This window comes from Siniperca chuatsi, linkage group LG8 (genome assembly GCF_020085105.1).
Source record: "Siniperca chuatsi isolate FFG_IHB_CAS linkage group LG8, ASM2008510v1, whole genome shotgun sequence".
Classification (NCBI taxonomy): Eukaryota; Metazoa; Chordata; class Actinopteri; order Centrarchiformes; family Sinipercidae; genus Siniperca; species Siniperca chuatsi.
In genome coordinates, this window is record NC_058049.1 from 18,394,734 (window position 1) to 18,419,054 (window position 24,321).

At 43.3% G+C, this 24,321-nt stretch overlaps 2 protein-coding genes across 6 annotated transcripts in view; one reads left to right on the top strand and one right to left on the bottom strand.

Annotated features, from left to right (window-relative positions):
* The window catches only part of atrx (ATRX chromatin remodeler), a 32,054-nt gene extending 21,461 nt beyond the window's left edge, over positions 1–10,593 (top strand). For 4 of the 5 annotated variants that reach the window (XM_044204502.1, XM_044204501.1, XM_044204503.1 and 1 more), the window contains 5 exons: positions 4,949–5,098; positions 6,805–6,921; positions 7,678–7,773; positions 7,982–8,110; positions 8,958–10,593. In XM_044204502.1, coding sequence (XP_044060437.1) covers positions 4,949–5,098; positions 6,805–6,921; positions 7,678–7,773; positions 7,982–8,110; positions 8,958–9,182 — 717 coding nt within the window. In that variant the 3' untranslated portion in view covers positions 9,183–10,593. Of the gene's footprint in view, positions 1–2,589; positions 2,910–4,948; positions 5,099–6,804; positions 6,922–7,677; positions 7,774–7,981; positions 8,111–8,957 lie in introns of those variants that run through there. The other variant, XM_044204504.1, reaches the window with a different exon arrangement.
* A 1,555-nt stretch (positions 10,594–12,148) lies between these two features.
* fgf16 (fibroblast growth factor 16) lies at positions 12,149–18,783 on the bottom strand. The gene is made up of 3 exons (XM_044204505.1): positions 17,637–18,783; positions 15,916–16,019; positions 12,149–13,691 (listed from the first exon to the last, which is right to left on the bottom strand). The coding sequence occupies exons 1-3, from the start codon at positions 17,938–17,940 to the stop codon at positions 13,446–13,448; spliced, it is 654 nt and encodes a 217-aa protein (XP_044060440.1). The 5' UTR covers positions 17,941–18,783; the 3' UTR covers positions 12,149–13,445.
* Between the last annotated feature and the right edge of the window lie 5,538 nt (positions 18,784–24,321).

Here is a 24,321-nt window from a genome sequence, read left to right on the forward strand (position 1 = left end):
TCTTTCCAATCTCCCCAACTTTCATCTCTCCTGCGCATTTAATTCCTCCTGTGTGGTGATTTTCTCTGTTAAGTAGAGGTTCATTGTTGTGGCAATGACAGAAATAAAATAAATCGTTTACTGTAGAAGCATGGTTAAAGCATTATCAACACAATAAGTGACCGTTTAGGTGCAGGAAATTGGGTTAACATGGTTGAGAATGTTCTCAGCTCGAGAAAATATCTGATAAAGCGGCCAAAACTCCTGCCTGCATAGAACCCAGAGCTATTAATGTAGGCGGGTGTTTAATTACATCAGACCTTTTACAGTTAAGCGCCACCTAAAGTCTATTGGTAAAGTACGCGTTGGTGCCTGTGCCAAGTTGTAAAGTCTACATGAGGCCCATTTATGTCGACTCCCAAGTTTTCATCTTTCTGATGTGAGAGCTGCAGAGTTGGAAAACTGCTTTACATCATTTATGGACTGCTGGCAGGGTAGCCATTTTCATAATATATACATGTACAAGAATAAATTCTCTCAATGGAAAGAATTGAAAGGGCTTCATACAGTGGTAAATGTCATGCATGTTGGATGCCTTGTGTGATAGTATACCAATTCTTACACTAAGATTTTTTATTTTTGCTCTGCTGACCCTTTTTCTTTGCCTTGTTTAGCAGTCAGCTGAAGCCAAGACTTCCAGCTAGCTTTACATTAAACGCACATTTGCAGACCCTTTGTTGAATAAAGGGCATTTTTTACACAGATTATCAAGCCCTCATTGAGACTGAATCTGTTGAGATTCTTTGGTCTAAACTGGAGAAAGTATTGAGCTTATCCTCAGACATGGGCATCCATCTCCATTATTACATCTGAACACACAAACACACACTCTGTGATGCAAAATGCCAAAAATCCTTCACAGATTTTATTTTAGAAATGCTCACCCTGCTCCCACTTTTTTTTTTCTCAAGAGGGTAAAAAAACGTTGAGTGGGGTAATTTACCTCTTTCTTCCTGAGCATCTGCCCACCCAGCGTCTCTGACTTTCTCTCTTCCCACAAGTAAAGCAATAGGCTTACCATGCAGCTCCATAAGGAGGACAATAGCCCAGTTCAGTTTACCTACAATCATTAGTAATGGCTCGGGGCACACACACACACACACACACACACTGAGCGCACCAGGATTGGAGATGGACCGGACCACCCCAGTGCCATTGCTGTGGGGATTACTTAGGAATCCCAGAATGCACTTGGTTCCAGTGGGAGCGTCAGTACTGTCATTTGACCTGCAGCTCCACTGACCCGTTACCCGGTCGGCAGTCAAAAGTTCTCCTCTTTCATGCATTTAAATAAAACCTACGCTTTCTACATGTTCAACTGATTGCAGCTTTTTTCCCCCATACATAGCTTAAACTTTAGCATTAACTGACAAATAAAAACAAATTCCCATGTCTGGTCTGTCTTTAGCAGGTTATGGCTTTTTCAGAGGAGGTGAGTGACCTGCGTGTTTTTCACAGTATGACAGTTTCTGTTTATGCCAGCAAACAGGCAAGAAGCTGCCAGCTCTTGTTGTGGACTTGTGCCTGTTGGCTGTAGTTGTCACTGATTTAAACATAATCCAGCTCAATCTGTTTAATTAGGAATCAACCACAAGTTGTGCAAAAATATTGCTGGAATTGGTTTGTCATTTTCAAACAATTAAAATTTCTAATTCCAGGATGCAGAAGAGAAGTTTTGTTTGTTTTTGCATCATAGTTTTAAATACCTGCCATCCCTCTTCTCCTTTAGATAGGACAACAGGCAACTTGCAAAGCAGAGAGGTCAAAATTTGTTGATTCATTATCTTTAATGGGGAACTGTGACTGACAAATCAGCTTGCCCAGATGAACCTCTGAGTGGCCACTGGCCAATCCTTTGTCACCACTGAGTCACCACTGGACTTTGTCATACAGTGTAGTCATAATCATGCATATTGTATCTATACCAGTGCCAATGTAAGTGCCTGTGCTGGCATCTACTCTGACCTTTATTTCACCTTGTGCTCATGTATTTTGGCAGTACAAACCACAAAGGATGCCTTTTTATCTGAGTCAGGCCAACAGGCTCTTCTGTGCTTTTATGTCCTAATTAGAGAGCAAAGCAGCAGTTGAATCGCTGGCTGTTCCGCTGCTCCAAAATGTCTGGTTGTTCAGGGGTGGCCTGGTTTTGTCCTGATTAAGTGCGATGGCTGGGAAACATAAACATGTGTCAATGAGGCGCACAATCAGGTCCAGGTCCAGTGTTTGAGGTTGATGGGTATGCGGGTGTGAAGCTCTCTGGCCCTGTCTGCTCCTACCTGTTGCCACCTTATCTGTCACTCTCTGGAGTGCTGAGGCCTAAAAATAGGTTATTGTGTAGTTTTCTTGCAACCCCCCCTGTTTTTTTTAGGGATCCACTTTCACTGCATCTGGTCTGGTGTTTATTTTCTGTTTATTCAATACAGGGCTGCAATCACTGCTTAATATCATAGTTTGGTGTTTCTGTTTTGGTCTTTTTCCCTCCTTAATACCAGTGACATCTATGATTAATTTTGTTTGCAACTTCACTCATTAGCTGCGTTTCCACCGCAGGAACTTTCCCCAGGGACTAGGAACCTTTTGGAGGAACTCACCGCAGGGACCAGGGTCTAAATTAAGTTCCGGGGACATTATTTTACCCACCAAAAGGTCCCTGCTCGGGGGGTAGTACTTTCCAAAAGTACAGGAACTTTCGGGGTGGGGCTTGCTGTGCTGAACATATGATTGGTCGAGCTCCGACCGGCGGAATGGTTTGACCGTCTGGATCGATGCGTTGCTGGGTCATAGGCCAGCCTTCTCTGGTGCAGCAGCTCAGCTTCTGTGCTGTTGGAAGCCATAGTGGAAGACACAAACGGATGACCAGTCGGTTGAAGGTATGTTGCTTGTTAAATGCTATAACGTTAACTGTTGTCATGCTATTGCTATCCTAGCTAAAAGCTAACGCTACCTACATGCTAAAGCCAACCACTAATGCTAACCGCTCATGGTGTAGAATTGTGGTGTTAAGTCGTTAAGTCAAGGCTTAGCTAATCAATCATACAAAATTATATCTTGTTAATGTCGTAGTGAGACACAACTGTTGTTTTATTTTTTTCACCGTGTTTTTCAGATAAAACGGGCGGGCACACTGAACTGCAGGCTGCAGAGACTAGTGTGTTTACTCCTGCGACCAACGGCAGCCCTCGTCCCATGTCTCCTGCTGAAGCACACAAGCACATGCTGTATTTTGCACATTCATATTTCTGCAGATAAATAAATAGTTGTGGAAACAAATGTGTATATAGTGGTTCTATATATGTAAAAAGACATGTAATGCTTGTATTACCATATTCTAATATTAACAACACTCTGAGGAAGCAGTGGCTCTCAAATTCACCATTATACACCGGTAAGCTCAGTATTTAAAACAGGTGCGAGTGCATAGGTTAAAATAAGCAAAGACCCTTATGCTGAATTGCAGGTGATGTGTTTAATAAGTTAAAACAATAGAGTTATGCAGCTGTGTGATGGGTGTAACCTCCGGGTGTAATTTGCCTAATCTTTGCGGGTCTTCAGACCGTGGTGGAAACGCAGACAACAACGGGCTGAAGGAACCTTTTAGTTACTTGAAAAGTAGCTCCTGGGAATAAAAGTTCCAGGTACTTTGGGTGGAAACGCAGCTATTGTCACTGTTCAAAGTGAGACAGAGAAGGGCGGGGGAGGAGAGCAGAGGCCCCCTGTGAATTGGCCCGTGTGGAGGTTAATGATGCAACTTCTGTGTGACGTTGTTTCCAGATCGCAAAGTTCCAGTTTAATGTAAAGCGAAGTCGAGACAAAGAAAAGCAAACGTGCTGCAGAGAGTAATTTAAACCATGTTTGTGTGAGCAGTGCCTGGCCCAGCTCTCTTAATTTTACTCAGGTATTGTTTTCAATAACAATGCAGTCATGGAAACCAGAGCCCTGAAAAACCCTTGATTTATTTATTTATTTTTGTTTGGTTTATATACATGTCCTTTTAATCCTCTTTCAGGCAAATCCAAGCTTTTTTTCCATAAATTGAAGCATTAGAACTGTTAGAACGTAGATGAGGTTGGATTTGTGTATTCAGGTCGTGTTGACGTGTTTGTATTGTTTGCTGCAGTAACAATGCAGGTGTCCATACGCTACCTGGTGCGTTTTTTCAATTTAATACAAAACTGCTAGCTGCAGGCTAGATAAAGAACTTGCTCCTCAAACCAAAGCGAGGTGTAGTTTCTGTGCAGATTTCCTGTTGTGGTGGTTGTTTGGTGCAAGGAAGCTACTTTGAATGCAAAGTGGTTTGATTTGTGGACCTTTTGTTGCATGTCATCCCACTTCTCTCCCCCTTCATTTCTTGTCATCTTTCTACTGGTGACCACTGAATGAAGGCAGAAGTGCCCAGAGAACTATTTTTAAAACATCACAGTTCATCCACAGTTATCTGAATCTATTAGGCTTCAGCAGTCTGAATTGGACAAATTAAGTGGATATCTTCCAAAGATTGTCTTTTTAGTACAACATTTCCTCTTTATGTTTATCTGGACAGTGTTTTCCTGTTTAGCTGCAGTGGAAAGAGAGTAACAAAAAGAGGGATTTTTTTTTTTTTTTTTTTTTTTACTAAAAACGAACAAAACGAAAAGATACCCACTTAATTTGTCTAACTTTGATGACTCGGATAACTCATTAACTTCAGATAAACTTTGGAATGTATTTGCTTGAAAAAGTGTGAACCTATCCTTTAATTAATAGCAATTGATAAAAGCAATCTGATTGCAATCTGGATTTATGCTGCTAGTCTGAATATACGTAACCTCCATTACTCAGGCGGCCAGTGTGGCTTTTCTTCCTCCCCTCCAGTGATGACTTTAAACCCACCGTGACCCTCTCTTTCTTTTTGTCATTTTCCCGGCTGTAGGATCCCTTCCTGGCTGAGATGTTGCAGAACAATAAGGACCAGATCGTGTGCTACCATGAGCACGACTCTCTGCTGGACCACAAGGAGGAGGAAGCCCTGAGTGAGGAGGATCGCAAGGCTGCCTGGGCCGAGTATGAAGCAGAGAAAAAGGTAGGCAAGGAGAACAACACACAGATGTGCATGCTTCCAAAATCAAAGGCGCACACACACTGAACTTAGCCCTTGTGTCATTCCCCCCGTCTGTGATTGTCATTTTGGCCCACCATGAGTCTAGTGATCTGCTATACAAATCACTGAGAGGATGTCCAAGCACTGTCAGTGCTACTTACTCTTAAGTACGTAGGTCCAGAGAGGGTTAGGGACTCCTCTTCTTTGTTTCACTCTTCACTTTTCTCTCTCTTCCTTTTGCACCTCCCCCATTGTCCCCTCCTCTTCCCTCTCCTTTCTTGTGGGACAAATCAATGGGCAATTAGTGGGGTTTATTTGGAGAAGTGTATGGGGGGGCCTGATGTTGTAAGAGAGCAGGAGCAGGTCTCCTTCCCCCCCGTGTAATCCTAGATTCTAATTCACTCTAATGATTATTTTTCCGACACACTCTCCCTCCTCTGCCCTCTGTGTGCCTTAAGCGGCTTTTCCCTCAGAGCTCCTCTGCTTTTCAAGAGAACAGAGGGTTCCCAGTCGCTGGAAAAACAGTGGCGCTGAGGTCGAATGTGAGAATTTCAATTGCGTTCGCATCACTGCAATCTGTCATATAGTAAAGATGCACAAGTAGCCACTTTCATCCACAAGAGGCTGTTCGGTATAACGTTGTATACTCTGAGCTTTGTAGGGGAATCAACTGGAATGTAACCCGGCCTCTGCTAATGTCTTCACAACTTAAGGGTTGGCCGGTGGTGGCCAGGAAAAGCTATGTGTATGAATATCAGATTTGTAACTCAAGAAATGGGAAAAACTGTAAGAACATGATCAGGCGCCCAAAACTAAACTGAACCCAGGAGCCCTCGGTCTCTCTGGGACGACTTCATCTTGGTACAGAGCTTAGTGAAGCTCATGTCATAAATTTAGATTTCAGACGCTGAGTTTTGGAAATGAAGTCAAGTCTAGATTTTGTGTCTCTGTCTGAAGATGTATGAAGTCTGCAGAGCATCTGAGGATGCAGCTGAAGTGCAAGAGTGGCTGTTTGTTAATAGCAAACCCAAAAATGAAGTGTGTGTGTGTGTGTGTGTGTGTGTGCGCAGGCGTTCATGTGTGTTGTGGTTTTGCGGTGGTTTTGTACTGTTTAATGTTTCTGACCAGGTCCAAAGACGTCCACCCCCACCACCACCACCACCACCACCACCACACACACACACACACACACACACACACACACACACACACACACACACACACACACACACACACACACACCGGATGGCCAGATTACAGGGCATGGGAAAACCATCTGCAGCAGAGGCTCAATTACACACAAACATCGGCATCCTGCTGGCCTTTACTGGGACAAGACTGTTTACTTCAGGTCACTATGTTTAATACCAGATGATACCAGGCAACTTGTTACTCTTGTAGACTGAAACAAGTTATATGTGTGAAGAGTTGAAAGCTTTGTTGTCAAGATTACTAACTGACCATCAAGTGAAGAGCTGGACCAGTTTCTGAATGAGGTTGACAGGCAAAGTGAACTATCAGGTGGTCAATCTCTGGTCAACCACAGTGACGGCATACAGTTTCTCCCATCATGCCCTTGGTGGCTCTTAACACGTGCCTAATTGATGTGTACTAATCGTGTTTTTGTTGGATGTCGGGGGACCTCTGTCTCCTCGCTTCCCCCTCTGTCTCTGTATTTCATTTCTCAGGGTCTGTCCATGAGGACCAACTACCAGACAACATACTCCCAGATGGACATGGGCAGCTCCAACTACTTCTCCTACAATGTGGCGGCTTTGGCCTCCATGACCAACCAACAGCTGGAGGTAAGTAATGAGCTCCACATGCCCCTCTCCTGCCTTGCACTCCCCCATCTCCTCCCCCCACGACATGGCGCCCCACATTCCTCAGACCCCACTGCTAATTGTGACAACAGTCTAGTAGCCAACGTGCCCGGCTCTGCCCCGCTCCTCCACCCAACAGTTTGTAATACTCCATGTCTGGGGCAGCAGCTATTTGTACACAGTGGCACATCTGACTGAGGGAGAGGACAGAAAGTCCAAGAGGCAATTTGTTTTTCAATAAGGAAGTCAAATGAGTATAAAAATACTGTATACTGGCTTCTGTCCTTGTAATCATGGCATTTGAGAAATTATGTTTTTGCAGCGGTATCATTGAAAGCATATTTCTTCACCACCGAGTCGCTAACTTTGCCTGTCAGTCATTTGGTGCTGGGCAGAGTTAATCAGTTACAGCTTTTTTGTTGGTATTTGGTGTTTCCTACAGGTGTTGCTGGGAGTTGTGAGACTAAACAATACAGTAAAAATGCGGGCCATAAAAACAAAACAATGAGCTAAAATAACTGAGCTGCAAAGTTGGTGATAATTCTCTGTGGGTTTGTCACTATGAGCGTATTGACATTACTCATTTTATTCAATGTTGTCAGAAATATTGATTTAAAACGGGTTTAATAATCATCCATGTACTACACGAAGACAAGTAGTAAATATTTGCTTATGGTGCAAATGAGAAAAGCTCACCTGCTTCTCCTTTCATGTTTTCTGTCTTTCACTTGTGTTCAGGACCTTATAAACCAGGGACGGCAGAAAGTCATTGAAGCAACAAATGCATTGAAGACTTTATCACGAGAGTCACTGGAAGATACTATTGCCAGAGTGGTGAGTGTCGAAATGTATGCAACGCCGCTTCTAAATCAGTCTTCAGTCAATGAAGATGATCTTGATCTTTGAGCAAGAATCTTAATTTATCAAAAGAAGTGCTTTTAATGAAGTGCCCTTTCTGTCACTGGACTGTAACATGATACAAGTAAAGTTATTACAGTTGTAATGGTGGTTGAGGTGTGTGAGCTGTTCTCTCTCCCCACAGTGGAAGGAGAACCCATCACTCACAGAGAATCAGGTCCAGTCTATGGCTCTGGGTCGACAGGCCAGTGTGGAGCTGGAGCTCAAACGCAGGGAAGTCGTGTACAGGGATGTTCTCACCAGGCAGCAGACGGTAAGAACTGCTCTGTGTACGAGCCACAGTAGCTGATAACTAAAAGACAACATCTGCTGTCGCCATTTTACCAGTAAACTTGGCTATTTTATTATAAAAATTAAATTGTAGCAGGTAAAACTGGGTCATATTGGAAAAAATCAATTATCACAATACTTCTCAATGACAATATTTTATTAATGGTGCTTAAAGGAGATGTGTACACATTCAAAATGTAATTGAATGTGAATGAATGTGAATCATTAGTAATGTGAACATCATGAACGAGCAGGTAGAAGCATTTGTTCATTCACTCAGTTCAGAAAGTTGTGTAACCTGAATGTAATGCAGTCTGTTAAAAGTAAGGGCAACAATTTTATTCATATTATCAAAACCTGCATCTTGATGCCTAGTTGCACATCACAGCTACTATGTATTGTCCAGTCCTAGCTGAATAAATGTAACTGCAGTAGTAGTATCTGTGTTTTCTGCATGAAGCTCAGCTTGACCCCTTACCGGCTCTTATTTAACTTTCACTACATCTCTGAGACACCGCTATACTTGACCTCTACCATCAAGCTGTAGTGCTGGGTAGTGTAGTGTAGTGCTTCAAGCTGTAGCGTCATACATACACTTAAAAATTGCCAGAATTTAGTTTAATAATTCAATAAGCCATAACATTATACATTGGTGATACATTTCTGTCATATTTGACCAGTTTTCAATGACTATAGTTTTGTTTTTCTTGTCTGTTATCTTCACATGTGCTTTGGACAGTGAGTTCTTGGTTGTTCAGCTGGTACTTATTTAATTGTAGTAGTCATTCTTTAGTTTTTTTAACTGTCTGTCTATGTTTGTGTCTGCCCAGCTGATGATGTTCGTGCAGAAGCTGATCACCAACAGGAAGGTGCAGGAGCAGCAGCTGGCCATGGCTAACCAGGCCACGTACCTGAACCAGCTGGCCCTGCAGAACGGCATGATGGGAGGCAGTGGACTCAGCCAGATGGACCTGCTGGGGCTTTACCAGCAGCTCCACGGCCTGGGCTCCCATCAAGGCATGGGCAAGAATCCTGGGCCCTCCAAGGGCCTGTAGGTCAGAGGGACCACACACCCACTCAGCTAGCCGGCTCCTAGTGGCCCAGTTCAAGCGAGGCCCAGTTCTCTGTAACAAACACACTGTGAGACCGCTCAGAGCTCAAAGCAAACTGATGCACCAAGCAGAGGACGGAGTAGTTTTGAGACTAGGCTGCTGTCCACTGGGGCCTCAAGTGGGATAGACTCCCAGTTCTTTATTCTGTAGTTCACTGAGAGAAGGTGGAATATAATGTATAAATGACTGTGTGAACGGAGTCTTAGAAATTTCAACAGGAGAAAAAAAAATGTATATACCGCCTCAATGTTATTCAAGTTCTATATCTTAATTTTTCATGTATTTAAAGACAGACATGTTTTACCCCCAATGCTTTTAAGCATTGTATTGTTTTCCCCTTAAAAGAGGGTTTCCTTATTATTTAAACTCAGTTTTTTATACTGTTTTAAATACCTAACTAAACCTGAGCGGGACCAGCGTCGTTGGTGACAGGGCTCTGATGTAAAGCTCTTTATGATTATTAGCCCCAGTAGATTCCTTCACCAATATCTAGCAAAGCAGACAGCTGATGGTGCTGCAAAGTCCTGCTCTTTTTGGGAGATAGAAGAAATTGATAAGTCAACAAAAACAAAAAAAAAAATTTATTTAAAAAAAAAAATATGGCCTTATATTCATTTCCTTAAAAAAAGCTCTGTAAAGTTTTGAGATTTGTTGAGAATCTTTTCTGTTATGCTTTTAAGTGTTTACATTAGTTGTCACTGAACATGGTAATGGAATGCTTGTGTTGTTCAAAACTGCCTGCCGGTTCCTATGACCTTTTTGTAACATCATTCTCATTGTCACGTGTTGTCTAGCATAGCACTGTGCGTCCTGTTCATTGTTTATGTTCCACTTGTGTTGATCCCAAGCTTGGGTGAGTGACTGGGTCTCACAAAGCAACAACCAGTTCAGCCGGGTATCACAGGGCCCAAAACTTTTCCCTTTACTTGCCTGTCAAAGTTTGAAATGTGTTTCACAATGGATTTGAGAGAGTAAAGACTGGAAATCTTATTATGTCTGGCTGATTTGTTTCCTCTGCTTTGTGAGAAATGCCTTCTGGACACTGTAGTCTCACCAGGCAGGCCCCCAGACTACCTGTATTTTACTTTGGCACATTTTTGCTTCTAAATGCTTAAACTGGTGTAGCTGTTAATCATGAGGAATATGTACATTTCTCACAAAGAGACACCTGTTGTCTCTAGTTGGCTCCTGTGTTTGCACAAGGTGTGTTTCATAAATGTAGAGAAACTTTTTTGCCCTCCTCTAAGAATGTTCTTATGTTAGCAAATACACCGACATGATTTGCCATGAATCTGATCTGCTATTATCTTGTATTTAATATAACATTTAATAAAATGACCAAAAGGATGAGCAACTCCTGTGTTTGAGTCATTTGTTGTTTGTTTTAGAACTGGAATAGTGACCAGTGATTTACAGTGCATTCCTTTGCACTGACTGAATTTATAAAGGGGGATGTTTGTAGGTGATTTGGTCATTCTGGTTAGCTTCTTCATGTTGTAGAGCTTACACAAACTTTTTATTGAACAGCTCCATGATAACGTATCTGCAGCCCAACTGATGGTGAAATCTTTGACTTATTCCAGTATTGATATTTGAGAGTCTAAAAAATGCGAAATCCAAAATATTGGCCAGTAATTTTTGTGCCCAGTAAAACCACAACTTGACTTTTTTTTTTTTTAATTTGAAAAAACAAATTAGTTATAACATGCTAACTAGTGTGCTTTTGAGGTGCTGGTAGCCAGATTTATCTTACCTCCGAACAAAGCCAGGCTAGCTGTTTCCTCCTGCTTCCAGTCTTTATGCTAAGCTAAGCTAGCGGTCTCCTGGGCCCAGCTGTTTACCGTAGTTCTCGCCAAGAAATCAACGTTTTTTTCCTCAAAATTTAGAGCTATTCCTTTAACAGTCGGAAAGCAGATAGTTGATACATCCTGATGCAGTGTCCCTGTATTTCACACCCATAGCACTAAGTGCCTTTTGTCCCACTCTTCTCCCTTCAATCTTTCATCTATTTTTCCCTCTCCCGGTATTGTTTTCATTTCTCAGTCTGCCAGGGTTTTCCCCTGCATGTCTTTGACTTTTCCATTCCCTCCCCCCCAGGGGAGCTTGCTCTCACAGCTTACAGATATCTGCCAGTGGAGAAACATTACAACTATTGCAGATGTTGAAATGTTGATCCCATCCCCTCTCAGCCCCAGATTACCACCACTCCAGGTTTGCAGCACATCCCCGCTGGTTCTCTGTGCAGGCAGCTGTTTCTGTCCATTGACTACACTACAGTGGAGTCTGTGAGGCCCCTGCAATGAACAACCAATGACTGCTCTAAATCCATGCTGATGTGTAAAGCCAATTAGGAGTTGGGATCCAGTTGCATAAGGAATCTGATTTTGTACGGTGGATGTAGGCTGACTAAGACCTTGTGGAGACAGAGAGGGCCTGTGCACATTACTTGGTAAAGGGTTTATGAGGGCAAATTGGCATGGAGTTGTATCGGCGCTCTTCTCTGGGAATAAAATCTGCTGTGTCTTTTTACCCAATGTTCTCTCTCTGTCTTTTGGACAGCAGAACAAACTGCCATGTCGCCATTGCTTTTAAACTTATTACATTTGAGGTATTTTAATAATAATGAGCGTGCTGCATAATAATGGTCTTTCAGTACTGTTCATCAACAAAGCATAAAGTGTTTCTGTCCAGACAAATAAAAGCTACTTTTTAATGTTGCTAAGTTCATTATCAGGTGAAAACCACAAATGTTAACCTTATGGTGGCGCTAGAGGAAAACTCAGTCATTAGAACTCACCCTCTGGGGACCATGAATGTCTGTACAAACTTTCATGGCAATCCATCCCACAGTTGTTGCTAGCATGGCTGAAAATAAAAGGAAAGAAATGCAACATTCACATAGATTCTATATCTGGTTTTAATTGGTACATCAGATTTTTATCCAAGCAAAAATAGTCTCTCACAATGAGTTCTCGATAGCAGGACAATTTTATTGTCATGTTCATTGCAGTTATTCTTTTTTTTTGTGGCATTTCAGTAGAATCTACAGTCCAGATAACTTCAAGTTCATTACAAAATAAAGTCTTTGCAATAAATAAATATATAGATTTATATTTATACTTTATATGTAGAAAATAAATATATTGTACATCTCATAAATAGGATCACCCATATGTACACCTCAGCTGCTTGCATTTTTAATAATGTTCCTGACACTCTGAACATTACAAGTCACCATCCTTTTAGCCCATCACTTATTCTTTACAACCACAGTCAGAGAAGTGCTTTTGTCGCGAGCTTAATCTCTTGTTTTGCGTACAATTCCTACAAGACGCTGCTTGATATTTTCTTCAGATGTGATGAATGAGATCGTTAGACTCTGATGAGGAGACAAAGTGAGCCTACAACTGGGACTGGGGATGTGCAGTAAGTGCTCTTTCATCTATCACACGTTCATCTTAGAGATTTTATTCCCCTCTTTCATCTTTTTCAAGACAACATAATAAAACTCCAGTTCTGCCTCACATTGTCCTTACAGACTCTTTAGTACCTGACTATCCCAACCTGTCACTTTACCTGCACGTGGCACATAGTTTGTGTACTGATGACCCTTCGTCTTCTCCTGTCTATCTCTGTGTTTGTGGAATGTGCCCTTTCTTACATTTACCATGACTGTGTATAGTGCGTGACAAATGCACAATGTAACATCTGCAGTGCTTTCCGTCATTTGGACCTCCTAAAAGTCTCTTCTTGGTGTCCTCATAGTCAACCATTCATTTTTTTTCCAGAGCCACGACTTGACTTTTCGTTGCATGCTGCTTCAGTATTGATGCATTTACCCTTAAAAAGTGGTTATTTAGAAAACATGGCACCTCATTTGATCGTCCTGATCGCCCCACAGCTGGGTAGTCATGCAGGCCTCCTCTGTCCGTGTCCGCAGTGGTTTTACAAGATAACGTTCCCCTTCCTCTCTGAGGTCCCAAGCCCACTGCAGAGGCAAAGAAGCGACATCCAGGAACATGCACAATGTTTATGTCAGTGCCGTACGTGCTTGGCAGTGGGCTGAGGCGCAAACACTGTGACCTCAGGGGGAGTTGAGGGTAAACAGTTCTGTACCAGGTCCAAAATATCCACAACACCCCCTCTCTCCTCTTCTTTTATTTCCGTTCCTCCCACTGTAATCAGTTCTCCAAGCGTAAGCGCTGGTCACCTGTACTGGAATACGTCCCTGTATGCCTGAGGGATCTTTTCAATCTCCACCGGCCTGGGTAAGAAGTGGGTGAGTTTCTGGTGTTTTTTAGTTCTGCCGCCCTCCCTGGGCGAGCCGTCCTTGTTTAATGCCACGTAGTAGAAGCGTCCCGTGTCGTTGTGCTTGTACAGAGTTGAAGCGTAGGTGTTGTACCAGTTCTCCTCAAACTGCTCCCTGAACACACATTCTGCTGTCAGCTTCTTCTGCAGGAAAGAAAAAAACTAATTTATCATATGTTGAAGTCCTGCTCACATGGCACTGAGTGAGATGAGAAGACTATTTGCAACAAGATTAAAGAGACATAAAAATGCAGCTGAGATTGAGATGGATGATGCCACTTTGCATGCAGATTCCACCCTTCCTGATGTACTAGTTTATGTATCTCATTAACTATTTTGGACTGCGCCTGAAAGCTGAAATGAACCAGTAGAAACTCACTTAGGCAGGTGCTCATTATGACTCATTAGGAGCGGCTTTTCACCTTACGCCTCACACTCATTCCTCAGACCTGTTAACCTCTCGTTGTGCATGGAGAATGATTTCCCTCCCTGTGATGCAAGAAGAACAGCGAGCAGGCATACAATCTTCTCTTGCACACACACACACACACACACACACACACACACACACACAGCAGCTCTCAAAGCCTCGGTTGTCGCTGACAGTGCAGCATGAGCGATGGCTGTGGGTTCAGCAGGTGAGAGTGTGCTGGCTGAGTGTGTGAGAACAAAAAGAGGGTTAGAGCTGTTCTCCTGCCAAGACCAGTCAGTCATGCAGCGGCGGCTCGGCTACTCTGCAAGAGGGTCGAACCTCAGTCGAGTCCGGGGTATCACCGAGGACCAGGGGCCAATAATGAACCCTTTTTGAGGGTGTCCCAAACAGTCACTATCTCCCATTCTCCCTCCTGAACACTCTTTCCCTTGGACTAACTGTTCTTTGGCTAAGAAGACGTAGCTTCTCTACACAGCAATCAGTCAATCTCTGCCTGTACTAACACACGTTATAGTTCTAGCAAGTGTTTGTGCAAGAGTGTCATTTTTTATTCCAGCAGCAATTTTGTTGATTGGCTGTCAGGCTCTGCTTGGCTGCGGCTGTGTGGTGAAGCTGTTGTCTGTAAACACGGCCCCGAGGGCGCATGACTGGGCCAGCTCCATCCTAATACACACACACACACACACACACACACACACACACACACACAAACCTCATCGGATCAAAAGCTCGTCAAGGTCTGGTGGTTGTGGGACGGAAGCACCCTTCTACCTGTTTCCCTCCCCCCTCCACCTCCTGGCCTCTCGGATTCAGACAGACGTGTCTACATCGCTCCCTCTGTCAGTCAGGTGACTCAGTCAGGTGTGCAATTACCCCCACCCCCCCACAAATCACTGCCTCCCACCATCACCCGCCCCCTCCCCCAGGGTCAAAGCTCCAGGATGCCAGACTCTGATAGCACGCAGTAACAGTATCTGCACTTTCAACACAATGGCTGTGCTTAAAAGTAGCCTCTGTTCGAAATGTTGAGAGCCAGGGGGAGTCTGAGCCCTGAGAGGCCCTCAGGTAATGCCCTGGGACACCTGATACAGGTAACCCTCACATACTTCCCCTTCATTGTCTTTATCTCTTCCCTTTCCTCTCTCTCTGTCTCCAGATACTAAAAACATGTGAGACAAAGTAAGCCAGGATGAAAAAACAAAAACTAGATGCTCTAAATTCACTGTGGAAAAGCACAAGATATTTCTTCTATATTTAACCCTGCGGTACAAACTTGAGTCCAGCTGTGCACAGAGAGGTAATCTCCACCAAATTCACCCACAGCACACATCCAGAGTGACTGCAAACGATCCTGCCTCCACTTTGGGAAAATATGTAAATATTTCTGCATATCTCAAAACTAAATGAAGAGGTTGGTTTGCTCTCTAAAGCTCTAAAAATCTGCTTTTCCTTGAGTTCCTTCACATGGAAAACAAGTATAAAGGTCTTTTCCCCCCTTTTCTTTGCTGCCAGTGTTGTTTATGGGCAAAAAGTCATAATTTATTGGATCTACTATCTTTATTATTAATTTCTCTGGTCAACAGGCTGAAGGAAAGCAGCAGGAGAAGGAAGTATGCGACGGAGAGTGTGAGACTCTGTAAAAGAAACACATACTTGTTTTGTCTCACTGTGGTTTTCCCATCTGCCACGTACGGGAACCTTGATAACAAACTGTCTCTTAGATTGCTACTGAAAACTATTTTTGATAGCTCAGTTACTGGCATATATTGTCAGAAGAGAAAATAGTTTCATTTTCTGAGAATGACTGGAAAACAGTGTATTCTGGAAAACAAGTCATGCGTATCAAGTGCCAGACTTGTTGTGAATGAGACCCTGGGCTGCATGGTTGTGAATGAAAGGTGATGGTAGTGGTGGTGGTGGGGGGTGTTGACTCACCGACCCATAGAGCTCTCCTTTCTCATTCATGCCGAGGTAGAGTCCAGCATCCACCCCTCTGATGCTGACCAGACCCACTGCCAGACTGATGAACTCCAGGATACCTGAGGTCAAACAATGCACACACAATGCACAAAACCAGTCAGGAAAGCCTACAAACACACAGCAACAAGTGGCCTCCATTTATGTGACAGCAGACCAGATGGCTGGATTTGCTCTGCAAATTGTTTATTGTCATCTTGTGTCCCGCAATATGCCTTTTTAGTCACTATTATTCCTATATGTTCAAAGAAAAAAAACAAAGCATCATCTTGCATCTCCATTCTACAATTGAAAAAAAATGCTGTTTTTAAGGCCACTAAATAACTTGTTTTTTCATTGATTATAGCAGAAAAGACAAATGCATGGACTGGATGAGAACAGCACCAGATAAAGATTTCTTTGATTTTCTAGCTTGCTTTTGTAGTCTGGTCTAAAGAACATACATTTAATCTTAATATGTTGTGGTGTCTATAAATGTGTTCATCCTGACTATGGGACTTCCCAAGTGGCTACTAAAACAGACTGAAAAGTCACTTTTATGAAGCTGAGATGTGGCTAAGTTGTTTAGTGGGCTGCTGACTCACAGGAAGTTACAGTAAAGTGAACTTGCACTTCAAAGGCGGGGAAACAACCGGTAGAATTAAAAGCTATTGGCTGTTGTGATGCAGAGGTTAGTCAGAGAGGATCCAGCTGGCTGTGTTGACTGGCAGAGGCCAGTTTACAGCCACCTGGTCCCCATCTCGCCGACCTCATCTGATGCCAGAGGATGACAGAGAACATCCCTCTATTTTGTTGTGGAGTGAAGTGTGTGTTTCATATCCCTCTAATCAAAGCCATGTCTTGCTTTCAGCTCTGACAAAGACCTTGCATTTTAAAAGCTAAGTGAAGCCAGAAACAAACACGCGGACCACCCATCCCTGTAAACCGGCTTGTTTTGGCTGAAGTCTGAACATTAAACCTTCCCTGAATTCCGCCTTGGTCATGCTTTAATTTAGGGTTATTCCGCTCTTTCCGCAGCGCGCGAGCCGGCCTGCACCTGTGAGATGACAGCATGTATATGAGGCGCGAGACATGTGCGTATCTGCCCTCTGACCTCATTTGTTTAGCGTTCTCCCGCTAGCCGCACCTCGCCCCATTTACATTAATGGTACCAAATCCTCAGAACTGCGGGCGCGTGCGGGCTCGCTGTCTCTGTGACTGCGGGACGCGCACGCGCGGCTTGTTTGTGGCTTCCAGGAGAGACACCTGCCCCCCACGCGCAGCGGGGATTGCCAGAGAAAGGTGTGTGGCTCTGCTTTCCTGTGCCCAGGTGACAGTGACGCACGAATGAGTACTCACTGGGGATGTGCGGCAGGAAAAAGCCTTTTAATTAAACTCACTTCACCCACCTTTAGAGTGACAGCAGTTAAAATGTTCTAAATTGATAGTACAAGATATATTACATAGGGAGCAGTGACCTCGTAAATACCCCAAAACTGCAATTAAATGTTGTAATATTGATAATTGCTTTTGCGTTGACCTCTCTGTCAGTAATTGTGTAGCCTATCATAAGTCGTTGATGGTAAATCAAACTATATGCCTGTTTCTGTCAGTTGATGCAGACAAATTACGTAACAAAATCTTTAATATTTCGATTTTCTTACAGTTAAGAAAGTGAAACGCAAAAGAAATACCCTCACCAAATCTGCTGTGGTCCTGTCTTGTTCCATGCACAGTCCCATTGGGGAATATCTCCAGCTGAAAGCCGGTCCTGCAGTAGAGCTGCCGCCGCCTCAGGATCCCTTTGAGGTGCCCGAAATCTGTCGGCGACCCCCGCTGCAGCCTCCCTTCAATCTGCCCCAGCCGCTCATTCAAGCCCACTGGAGACTCCGGTAAGGGCATATTCCCGAGTGCAGGAAAGCTTTGTAAATCCAAGTCGATTGTCCCCAGAAAACTCCCGACCTCTCCCATTGTGTGCACAGCTGTCAAATTAAGCGAAGGCATTTAAAATGTACGGTGACTCAAGGAGGGAAAAAAAGTTTACACAAGTCCGGTCCATGCACGCATAAAGCGTACCCAGCGCGCCGTGCTCCTCCAAATCAGCAGCGTCCTTTCAGTTTAAATTCAGTTTATCGTCCTTTGCTATAATCATCAGTTTGATATTTGTGTTTATCAGATGGAAAGACTCTATTATATACATACTCCCCACGCATTCTCACATTGGATATTCAAACACAAGCCACGCCTGGCTGGCATCCCTTCTTACGCGCATCAGTTTCCTTACTGGACGTGCACTTTCAGTCCAACTTTTACCACTGATGATGCCGCTGTCTACACCTTTCTGTCACTGCTCTCTTAGAAAGCTGTACCTATCTTCCGACTTAGCAAATCCGAGTCCAGAAGTATCTTCTCAGAGCTCCTGCGCTCCTGATCGCTGTCCGAGGCTGTCTGATAAAACCACATCGCCTATCCAGGGGCAGGAAACTCTGGCAACAGTTTGTGGTGCATTAAAATGCGATACAGATGCAGAGGCAAAGATCATCATTGTTGAAACACAAAGGCGAAAAGCTACGTCTATCATAAACTGTAACAACCACTCCACCCCAAAGGCAATCCATAATTTACTCTGACTGGTTTTTGATCACACCATAGCCTCTCCTGGAAAATAAAAGAAAAAGGAAAACCACAAAGCATCAGGCAAACGTTTCCCCCATAAGATTATCAAAATAACCTGTGCATAATCTCAGAGCAATCCGACCTCCTGCAGAAGTGTCAGTGCCAACCACTGCAGTTGGACGTTTTCATGAGAGCATTTCTCCACCTCCTTGTTGGAAGCAGGTGCTTCCTCGCCCCTCTGCACAACGTTTGCCAAGTGCTCCAGCAAACCAGCAGTTTAACCACTTGTACTACTGGGGGGGGGGCACTACTGGTGCAGAGACTGTATGAACGTTTGGAGTCATCACAGGTCCTTTCATAAAAGCATTTTAGATGTTTCTTTATAAACCTCTCTCCAAAATGTTGATTTCCCCTCCTGACTTCTGTGTAAAGTTTCAATAAGCTGCTGCTTCTTCACAAAACCTCTGCTGCTTAGTAATTATGGAGCCACATAAAACAGGAGAGTAAGCACCACACACTGTGAAAAGAAAGATATACAGGTATATATTCTACTACTTCACTGTCATCATTTACAAACAAATGTCCTCTCTGAATCAGTCCGAGTGGAGGAAGTAGTGTTCAGATCCTTTAAAAGTAGCTAACTAATTTTAACTTTTAGAACATTTTTTAAAAAGATGATTGCATGTTTTGTGTGTAAAATAATATTATGAAACGTAACTACTAACTGTAGCCATGAAATAAGTATAGTGAAACAAAAAGTAAAAGTGTAAAGTAACACAACATTTGAAAACTCAAGTAAAGTACAAGTACCTCAAAACTGTACTTAAGTACATTGCTTGAGTAAATGTACTTAGTTACTTTCCACCACTGATTAGCACCTTCACCGTCATCTCCACCTCTGTCTGTCAGCTGAAGCCACAGTGCCTCCACTGATGTCAAACATTTTGATATTTCAGGTGCACAGTGAGCTGTGCCATCATGCACATGAAAGAGAACACAGAGAAAGCCACAACAGGAATAATGAATAATGGGTGTAATTTATGATTGAATGGGGATTTTGCATCTCCTCCGTGCACACTGGGGCAACAGGTCCCAACTTGTGGCTTCTCAGGAAAAAAAGACAAAACGCAGCTGTTTAGTGAAGACTTTATTTCTGTGTGAGGATCGAAATGAAAACAAACTCCAGGAGTGTTTTAATTAGTTCACTGTTCTTGAGATATCAGTGACAGCGGGATGGGTGGGAGGGGAGGGCATGATTACATCAATAACACCGTTTAACTATTAGGCATGTTATTTTAGACCTCCTTCAAGCTGTTTTTGGAAACCCCCATCCTGAGGGGGAGTTCTCACCTCAGAGCTGCTCATCACAAGCAGCAGCAGCCTCCCTGTAGGGAAATGGGATTCATGACAGCGTCTCGCTCCCATGAATAGTGACAAATAGTATGTTAAAATTACCCGAAGTATGTATGATTGTTTTGATGTCACTGCTTTGATAAATTTCTTGGCTTCTTGTTTTTGGCTAATTCATCAACTTTTGTGGTGGCGGTGCAATCTATTCTGAAGCAGATGTGACTGGCTTTCAGAGCTCCTCTGAGTGGGATACAGTATGACTGACCCTCCAAAGCATGCAGGCCTTTTTCACTGCTACTAATTATGCCACTATAAATCTTACGGGTGTGTCGTGGCTGCATTGAAGTCAGAGGAGGGACAGTGGCTTTCAGCTGGTGCGGGATATGAAAGGTGGTGGGGGTGATGAATGCCTATGGGCCTCTGCTTGATGAATTGGGCAAGGGGTTGACGAGGAGTCAGGGATGGTCAGGCTTTGTGCAAACAGACACCAGGGCCCTCGCTGCAGAAGTGGATGAAAGGAGGATTCGTCGCAGCTAAAGGGTGGAAGGAGAGGGATTAAAGAAAAGACAGAAGGGGAGAAAGAAAGAAAGTGAAACAGAGTAATAGAAAATTAAAAGGAAACACCTAACCCCCTTTTCGTCCCTCCTCTTGAGCATGTTCTGACTTTCGCTCACTGTCCATCTCCTGTGAACAAAACTGAAATCAATCTTAAAGGCTATTAAGTGTTAGAATAAAAATCTAGAGGTGGTAAATTTTGATTTAATTTTTTTTGGTAGCTATTAGAGCTACATCTGTTGCTGGTCAGCTGTATTTTATAGTTGACATGGCAGATTTATGGCTGCAGACACACACAAAAAAAAAATCTGAGTTAAAATGTTCCCATATGCTGAGAACCTGCAGAGGATATAGAAATGAAGATAATGACCCCAAGTGCATGGCTGAAGCTTTGAAGTTGCTCTCCCATGAGTCACAGCGGGAGAGTCGAAATTGAAAATGAAGTTACACTTGCAGCAGGAATTGGGGGCTAATAAGTGCCTCACCTGTTTATTTGGATTAGACAAACTTCATATGTGTCCTCTTCAGAGGGGTGAGCAAAGGTCTGCTTGGACTAATAAAGCCAGTATGTTGTACAGACTAGGATGTGTTTGATTCGATTATGGAGTACGCTGGAGGTGCATGTCTGTATTTCTCAGGGTCATTGTTTAAGTTAAAGAAATACTTTAAACATTTTGGGAAATACACTTTCTTGCCGAGAGTTAGAGAAGAGTGATATCACTCTCATGTCTGTGCAGTGAATATAAGCTGAAGCCAGAAGTCGGTTAGCTTAGCTTAGCATAAAGACTGGAAACAGGAGGAAACAGCTAAATTGGCTCTGTCAGAAGGTAACAAAATTATCCTACCTGCATCTCTAAATAATTAAGTCAGTTTAATTCGTACTTCTTCGTTACTTCTTCTGGCAACTTCCTAGAGTTAATTACTGAGCTTTAGAGGTGCTGATTGATGTGTTTTTTGCCATCGGGCTTTCCCCCTGTTTCTACTCTTTATGCTAAGCTAAGCTAAGCTGCTGACGGTAGCTTCATATTTGACACACATGAGAGTGGTATCGATCTTCTCATCTAACTTTCGGCAAGAAAGCAAATAAGCGTATTTCTCTAAATGTCAAACAATTCCTTTAAGCATGTTCTGTGATGTTGTTGCATATTATTTGCGTAAAATCATCAACAAGATGCTCAAAACATTTTATCTTCTGCTTTTGAAGAATGTGAAACAGAGCTGGTTATAGTTCAATTCAATAAAATTTCATTTTTATAGCGCCAATTCATAACAGAAGTTATCTCATTTTCCTATAGAGCAGGTCTAGACCGTACTCTTTATAATATTATTTACAGAGACCCAACAATTCCCACCATGAGCAAGCATTTGGCGACAGTGGCAAGAAAAAACTTCCTTCAAGAAAGAAGCAGAAACCTTGGACAGAACCAAGGTTTAATGGCTTAATGGTGGGCGGCCACTGCCATGTTAGGTTTTGAGAGAGAAATGAGAGAAAGAGAGAGAGAGAGAGAGAGAGAGAGAGAGAAAGGTTTTTTTTGGTGGGGAGGGGGCACTATGTAAATACCACCTAGAATTTTTAAAATAGTAGAAATGTGATTGTAGTGTTAATATTAATAAATTAATAATAATAGGAATGACAGCTATAGGAAGAATAATGTATAATGTCAGTTTTAGTAACAGAGCCAATAACAACAACTGTAGTAGCAGTTGTCAAGCAGGAACACGGGGGCAGCAGGTGGCCCACAACCACAGATCCAGACTCTGCTGCTCCGGAGGCAGAAATACCTGCTCAAAGTGACAGAAGGAGAGAGGAGAGAAAGCACAGAACTATGGAAGAGAGGTGTCGATTTAGTAACATGCAGTAATGGGATAAATATGCATACAGGTGGAGAGGGAGAGAAGGAGAGAGGAAAGAGGTGCATCATGGGAAGTCTTCCGGCAGTCTAGGACTATAGCAGCATAACTAAGGGATGGTTCAGGACTCACCCAAGCCAGCCCTAGCTATAAGCTTTATCAAAGAGGAAAGTCTTAAGCCTACTCTTAAATGTGGAGATGGTGTCTGCCTCCTGAACCCAAACTGGGACCTGATTCCACAGGAGAGGAGCTTGATAGCTGAAGGCTCTGGCTCCCATTCTACTTTTGGAGACTCAACCACAAGTAACCCTGCATTCTGGGAGCGCAGTGTTCTAGTCAGGTAATAAGGTATTATGAGATCTTTAAGAGGGGTGCACGGTGGCAGAGCGGCTAAAGCTCCTGCCTCCCAATAAGGAGATCGTGGGTTCGTGGGTTCGATTCCCGGACCAGACCAACGTCACACAATCTCTCTGGGTGGAGTCTGCATGTCCTCCCCGTGTTACCGTGGGTTCTCTCCGGAACTGATTTGATAACTCTAAATTGCCCGTATTGAATGAATGTGAGTGAATGGTTGTCTGTCCTTGTCTGTGTCTGTGTTAGCCCTGCGACGAGTTGGCCACTGTCCAGGGTGTGCCCTGCCTAAGGCCCAAAGTCACTGGGATAGGCTCCAGTCACCCGCGACCCCTAACGGGACCAAGCAGTAGAAAATGGATGGATGGATGGAGATCTTTAAGATATGATGGTGCCAGACCATTAAGAGCTTTGTAGGTAAGGAGAAGGATTTTAAATTCTATTCTGGATTTTGCAGAAAAGCTAAGATTGGAGAAATATGATCTCTTTTCCTAGTTCTTGTCAGCACACATGCCGCAGCATTCCGGATCAACTGGAGAGTCTTAAGGGACTTATTCGGGCAGCCTGATAATAAGGAATTACAACAATCCAACCTAGAAGTAACAAATGCATGCACTAATTTTTCGGCATCGTTTTGAGACAGGATCTGCCTGATTTTTGCAGTCATTACTACTGGGGGCTATAGGAATACATGGTTCAATAGAGTTATGACTCTCTGTCAGCCTGGCTACAGTGCTGAAAAGAAACCTGGGGTTGTTTTTATTTTCCTCTATTAATGATGAGTAGTAAGCTGCTCTGGCATTACGGAGGGCCTTCCTGTATGTTTTAAGACTATCTTGCCAAACTGAACGAGATTCTTCCAGGTTGTTGGAATGCCATTTCACAGTTTTTGCCTAATGGAGTGTAGTACAGTAATAGCAAAAGTTATTAAATAATGATCCGATAAAGAAGGATTCTGTAGAAAGACTATTAAATGTTCAATTTCAATGCCATATACCAGAACAAGGTCGAGAGGTGGTCTAATAATGAGATAAATGCAGTACTAAGGCTATCATTTTCAACATCCACATGAATATTGAAATCACCTACAATAATTACTTTATATGTTTAATAGTGGAGCCAGTTGTAGCCTCCCTCTCCTGTGATGGATGCCCAGTTTAGAAGGAGGCCTCCTGCTGCTCCTGATGGCTCACACGTAATCATCAGATCTGGGATCAGGTTCCTCAAACCCCTCTTAACCTCAGCCAAGTGAGGGCATGAAAAAACGGCTGACTGGATGTCAGTGGCTATTAGGAATGAGACCTCATATCTCATACCACCCGGTTAACAAGGCCACCATAGGGGTCAAACCCCTGCGTCTCCTGGCTGGCAGGGCAGCACAACAAAGTATAAGGACTGTTGAGTGTAGCTGCTGAGCAGGGCTATAAACTCCCAGTGAGAAGAGAGGAGAAAAAGGACATCATCTGTTCTTATTTTACCTTTTGTCAAGCAGCATGTGGAAAATGATCTTCACTGTGAGTTATTTGCAGAGCTGGATTCCGTGTTATTTCATTCCCTAGCAGAGACATAACAGAGAGGGTCTCCTCTTTCACACAGGTGGTCCTTCGGCCTTGTTCAAGGGCGCTGTGTGCGCTGGGGGGTACGCAGAGGGGGACACAGACA

What these genes read in the sequence shown, in the direction of transcription:
- fgf16 (XM_044204505.1), bottom strand. Translation starts at nt 17,940, where the DNA reads ATGCCTTCGCTTAATTTGACAGCTGTGCACACAATGGGAGAGGTCGGG. An exon ending in ACAGGACCACAGCAGATTTG is followed by an intron (nt 16,020 to 17,636) that starts GTGAGGGTATTT and finishes GTTTGACCTCAG; the next exon opens with GTATCCTGGAGTTCATCAGT. An exon ending in AAGGAGAGCTCTATGGGTCG is followed by an intron (nt 13,692 to 15,915) that starts GTGAGTCAACAC and finishes TCTTTCCTGCAG; the next exon opens with AAGAAGCTGACAGCAGAATG.